General features: G+C 44.2%; 1 protein-coding gene across 1 annotated transcript in view; it reads right to left on the bottom strand.

Annotated features, from left to right (window-relative positions):
• Window positions 1-1779: 1779 nt before the first annotated feature.
• LOC107106673 (diacylglycerol kinase beta-like) overlaps window positions 1780-5700 on the bottom strand; it is an 80312-nt gene continuing 76391 nt past the window's right edge. Inside the window, exons 17-18 of the mRNA XM_015406857.1 lie at window positions 3545-3619; window positions 1780-1933 (exon numbers count right to left, since the gene is read on the bottom strand). Coding sequence (XP_015262343.1) covers window positions 1780-1933; window positions 3545-3619 — 229 coding nt within the window. The remainder of the gene's footprint in view (window positions 1934-3544; window positions 3620-5700) is intronic.

Below are 5700 nucleotides of genomic sequence, written 5' to 3'. Positions count from 1 at the left end.
GGGGGGGGGGGGGGGGGGTAGAAACGGAAACCCCTCCCCCACACCATGCTCACTGCTGCTACAGGTGCTGCTATGGAGGAGGGAGGGGAAAGATGAGACACAGTCACAATCCCTCAGTTGCTTATAGACACCTGCAGAAGAGGGGATGCATAAAGTGAAGTAGATGTTCTGATGCATAGTTCTTCATATGCACCTGTGGACTTTATTGGGGACTTTCGCACAGTATTTCTGCTTGCAAGGTTTCCTCAGCCACAGTGCAACATCCTGCTTATACGTACTAGATATAAGACCCAAACTACATGTTATGCATGCTTGAAACCGTATGAAAGGTGAGGGACAGGCTATTTTGGGGAGAGATTTGGAATAGGGAAATGGTGGGGAAATGTTACACGTTCCCTCCTTCTCTTCCCATTTCTGCTTTTCTGTTCCCAGTCTGAAACAGTGTTTATTGTACAAAAATGTCTATCATTGCACACAATTGGCTGTAACCTATAGTTTGGGCCAAAGATCCTAGGTATGCAGAAGGGGAGGGGAAAGGAATAACCTTGCTGCTGCTAGCACTGCTCTTTTATAAACCATGCTAGATGTTTGCTCAGTGGGGGTCCAACTACATGCCGGCATTTTTCCTGGGGCTGTTCATAGTTCTGGAGCTGTGTACTTCCCAGGCATAGAAGGCCCCAATTCAGGTTGGGACCGTGGCATGTAGGGAAACAGACTGTCCCCCAGTTTGTCCTGTTTGGGAATGTCACATGCAGCCCATTGGTACATGTGAAACCGTCAAAAGGGCAAATAGCTGATCACTGGGGCTGGTTCAGGTCAGGGAAACAGATCTATGCTCCCTCTCCCTGGACACCAATGTCCTAATCTGTACTGGGCTCCTGCAAAGTATAGAACTCCAGAACACATATGTCCAAGCAACATGCAGACTTTCCTTGGGAAAATGTAACATGTTGTCTGTCCCTGAGGGAGCCTCTATACAAATTCCAAGCAACTACACAAGATCACGTTCACAAAATGGTATGGTACATTTGAACAACTGAAGGAATCTCACCTTGGAAAGGGGGAATGAGCGGAGCTCTGTCCCTTTTCAGGTTAAACCACAAACTTAACAGACTATCACGGGTGCTTATAAATATCTGCATTGACAACATTGAATTAATTAAGGCTATTAATAGCTTTCCTGGAACAACACATTTTTCCAAGAACAGAATGTACCTCCCTTTGTTCAGAATATACTTCTCCAATAATAAAACAGAATCTGGGCAAGACATATGTGGATTATGTACTAAACAGAATGGGGGTGGGAATCAACATATATTTACTTTGGTGGAATGAAACTTTGCTAGCTGGCCTGCTACTACTAAAAGCTCTTGTGGGTTGCCTCATCTATGTCTGTAGTACCAACAATGAAACTAAATTTTTGGAATATCCTAGTGAGTCTGCATACTGTTAAAACCTAATTTATACATGGCCTCAGAGATATCCAAAACATTATCAGAAACTCGGAGAATTGGGACTATTTTCTGTCTGAGGGAGAAAGGCATGTTGTGAAGCTGGATATTTAAGAGCTGCAGGAAACAGACACGAATAACAAAGGTTTTCTCAGATCATTATTGGCCGAATCCAGGCTCAATTTTCAAATGGTAGGATAGAAGTTTCCTGATTCCCTCCTTCCACTGCAGCCCACCGATCTCCATGAAAACCCTGCACCCAGGGTGAGGGGGTGAGGAACCTTGAGGAATGGCATGAGGGGGGGGGGTCTGCATTGGGAAGGGATCATCAATGGAAATCACAAATGTAATCTAGATCCAACCCAATGTTTGGAATCTCTTTGGATTTCAGTTTACCTATGCAGTCCAGGATCCATCCAACAGTCCCATCCCCTCCACAAGCCAGAATTCGAAAGTCTGGAGCATCACAGAAAAAATTTAATCTAGGGAAAAGTGGAAGGAAAAGAAAGGAGAGCAGGTTAGAACTGGCTGTTTATCATAAATGAGAGAGAATGCCAATCAGTGACTGTTGTTTTTAGAATGTTAGGATGGTGCACAAATGTGAAAGTGAAGAATGACATGTTAACTCAGGTCTTGCAGAGTTTTAAGATTACGATAGGATTATTAAATGTACAGTAAACAATTGAGCAGGGAAACTATGCAGGGCTCATTCCAGAGTGTAGTGGGTAGAGTGTTAGTGGTGTAGTGGGTAGAGTATTGGGCTACAGCACCCGGTATTCCCCAGGCGGTCTCCCATCCAAGTACCAACCAGGCCCAACCCTGCTTAGCTTCCGAGATCAGACGAGATTGGGCGTGTTCAGGGTGGTATGGCCGTAGGCCATAAAGTATTGGGCTTTTAGCTAATATCTCCAACCCAAATCATAGATGGGCTTTCTCCAGAGCCAGATTTGATGCTTTTCCATCGGCAGTTCTTTCTGGAAGATTTCAACATATCCCAAGGCATTTGAGACTTTGTTCATGCTCCTCTGAGTCAATAGAGACCCTCCCCCATATTTTATTTCATTGCTCTTATTATGCAGAAGAAAGAGCACTTTTAATTACACCTATATTAAGGTCATTTAGGGTCCAAGGACAACTAGCAACCCACTCTGAGGAACTTGTGCTGAAATATCTATTGGAGGACAAATCCATTGCAATATCAAGGAATGTTGCTAAATTTCTTTTTATTGCATTTGCAAAGCGCAAGCTCCTCCTTAATATTCCTTATGATGTATCTTCTCTGTAATGTTTTGGTAACCTGGGTTTGCTTTTTATGATCCTGTATGCTGTTTGATGGGTCTTTGACCGTAATAAATAATGATGATGATGATAGAGTATTGGGCTAGGATTGGGAAGACCCAGGTCTGAATTCCCACCCTGTGATGGAAGCATTACGTAACTTTGGGCCAGTCACACTTTCTCAGCCTCACTACCTCACGGGGTTGTTGTTGTGAGGATACAATGGAGGAGGGCAGGGTAATGCTCTCCACTGTGAAAAAAGTGCTATTAAATAAATAAATAAATAAATAAATAAATTAAGTCTCTCCATAGAGGAATACATAGTCAATATTACTTGGGACTGCAAAAGATCTGCACAGACATCTGCTTGCTTTTACTCCTTGGACTTGTATATAAAATCAGGGAATACTTCAGGCACAATCCAGTAAAAATAAGTTTCAACTAAATCCCACTGAAAGCAATTTAGCTTTTGCTGGATTGTGCCATTTGTATTCTAGTGTAATTTACACATGCATTCCTCTATTGGCCTGTAGAGACCCAGAGCCCAGAGTTTATTGCATTAAGACAAACACAGGAAGTTTCATAAACTTCTGCATACAAATGTTTAACAACTGATAGCAGATGAAGTTCCTTTCAGGCATGTTAATATACTCCTGTGCAGAGGAAGGTATATAAAAGGAAATTTGAGAGAAAGGGATAGCAAAATGGAAATAGGGAAGAGAACAGGACAGCACAAAGAACAGGGAATTGCATGGAGGATGTCAAATAGATGCAGGATAGGTGTGGCCCACGTGTCAAGCATTGAACTTCAGTACCCAGGAGTGGGTCCCCCTCGGTCCAGGTTGTAAACTTGTCTGGGGTTGAGTAGATAATGGAATTTTCGATGGACCCTGGTGAGACAAAACAAAAAGTAACGGCCCCTAAGAATGAGAACCAAGGCAAACAGTAACCCTTTCTCAAGGCTAGCTGCTATTCCCCCCCCCCCCACCTCCACACCACCACCCACCTAAACTTACTCCAGGCAGATCCATTAACATAGCAAGCATTAAACCACCTACTTGCTTGCCAGCATTAATCTTTCAAATGTGAGTTGAGCACTGAATTCTACTGAGTTACCCAAATGCCTTTAGTGCTGAGACATAGAGATCTGTCCGATCAAAGATCATGGTATAACAACTGAGGCTGAAAAGTGGTCAATATTCTTAGAGTTAAATGATAATGAAAGACCTGCTATTGTTAGATAGATTGTTAGATACTGTTACTTCAAACATGAATTTTTTGGTAGTGGAGAGTACCATCAAGACCCAACCAGCATATGGTGACACATGGCATTTTCAAGGTAAGAGGCATTCAGAGGTGGTTTGCCATTGCCTACCTCTGCGTAGCAACCCTAGACTTCTTTGGTGGTTTCCCATTGAAATACTAACCAGGGCCAACCCTGCTTAGTTTCTTAGGGACAGAAAATATTGCTAGTTAATTAAAAATGTCAAATGCTTTGAGGTGTTTTCTTGTTTTAAATATAGGTTACACATGGGGGACCCACAAAGACTTACAGGAGATATCTCATATTGCCCAGTATTCCCTCTCCCATTATTTTCTCTTTTCCTTCCCCAAAAGCCCCTATAGCCTCTCTCCCTTTTCCTGCTTCCTTTTCTCCTTCCCATCCACCACCCAACCTACCTTTATCTGCCCCTGTCTTCAGCTGTCGCTCCATTCCTACCCCTTGTACGCTCTCCCTGCGAAAAGTCTGGCCTAGTCATGCAGTGGCTGGCACTCAACGGTAGCCTGGGGGCAGGGACATGGGAGGGCACTGTCTTGTCAATGTCATTATGTCATTTCCAGGGTGAACCTGGAAGTAATATCATGCCACTCTAGGATTCAACAGAAATTCTATTATTCTAAAATTGAGTTTCTGCTGAACTATAGAGTGGTATGACATAACTTCCAGGTTCAACCTGGAAATGTTGATATGATGACTATTTCCCCTTCTCCCCCCCAATGCCTTACTAAGGGACAACTCAGGGGGCTGCCAGTAGATTTCCTGCAGTAGTGGAAGAGCTGGCAACACGTGGTAGCTGCCAGTGCAGGGCTGGGCTAGGCCCAGTTATGCAGTGGCTGCTGCTTGTGCTGAGGCAGGCCTACTGGTAGGGCTGCAAACTTCCAGAGGGTGGCTGGAGATCTCCCACTATTACAACTGATCTCCAAGTGATTGAGATTGGTTCACCTGGAGAAAATTGCCACTTTGGAAGTTGTATTATATGGCATTTTGCTCCAAATCCTGCCCTTCCAAATCTCCAGGTATTTCCTGTCTCAGAGCTGGCAACTCTACCAACTCTACCAATACTGCCATTGGGCAGAATTTTCACGTTACTGACAGGAGCGGGGGGTGGAAATTAAAAATCACTGTCATGAAGAAATCTCAACACTACCATTGGGCCAGGCTGGGTCCAGTAGTATAGTGGCCACTGCTACTTGACCTGCTTTCTTCTCTCCTTCCTGCCCCCCAGCCAACTGATCTTTATCTGCCCCAATGTCTACCCTGACAGTCTCTCTGTGGGAAAATTCTGGCTGGACTGAATGCTGGCTGGCAGCAGGCTGGGCTGTGCAGTGACCCAGCTTGGCCAGGCTGGCTCAGCTGCACAGTGGCTGCCAACCCAGGGCTAGGATGAGTTGTGTGGTTAGTGAGTTTCTAGTAGTTGCTGCTGAGCCTTCTCCATCAGGGGACATGACAGTTGAGGGGGGTGAGACTAAAATTTCCGATGCTCAGATGTAACTGGTATAACAAGATCCGTGACAAATATATTACTCCTCTTATAACAGATATGGTGGGACAATCAGGTGCTGAGCAATGTAACCGATTGTTAATTGATGGGAACCGGACAATTACCGAAACTGTGGCAAAATTTTGGGTAGCATGCTACTGCATCCGAAATACACAATCAAATGTATAATAATAGTTGCCTAATAGTCT

This window comes from Gekko japonicus, unplaced genomic scaffold (assembly GCF_001447785.1).
Source record: "Gekko japonicus isolate JY-2015 unplaced genomic scaffold, Gekko_japonicus_V1.1 scaffold1023, whole genome shotgun sequence".
Taxonomy (NCBI): domain Eukaryota; kingdom Metazoa; phylum Chordata; class Lepidosauria; order Squamata; family Gekkonidae; genus Gekko; species Gekko japonicus.
The sequence above is the reverse complement of the archived record's forward strand: the minus strand, read 5'-3'. Positions and strand labels throughout refer to the sequence as shown.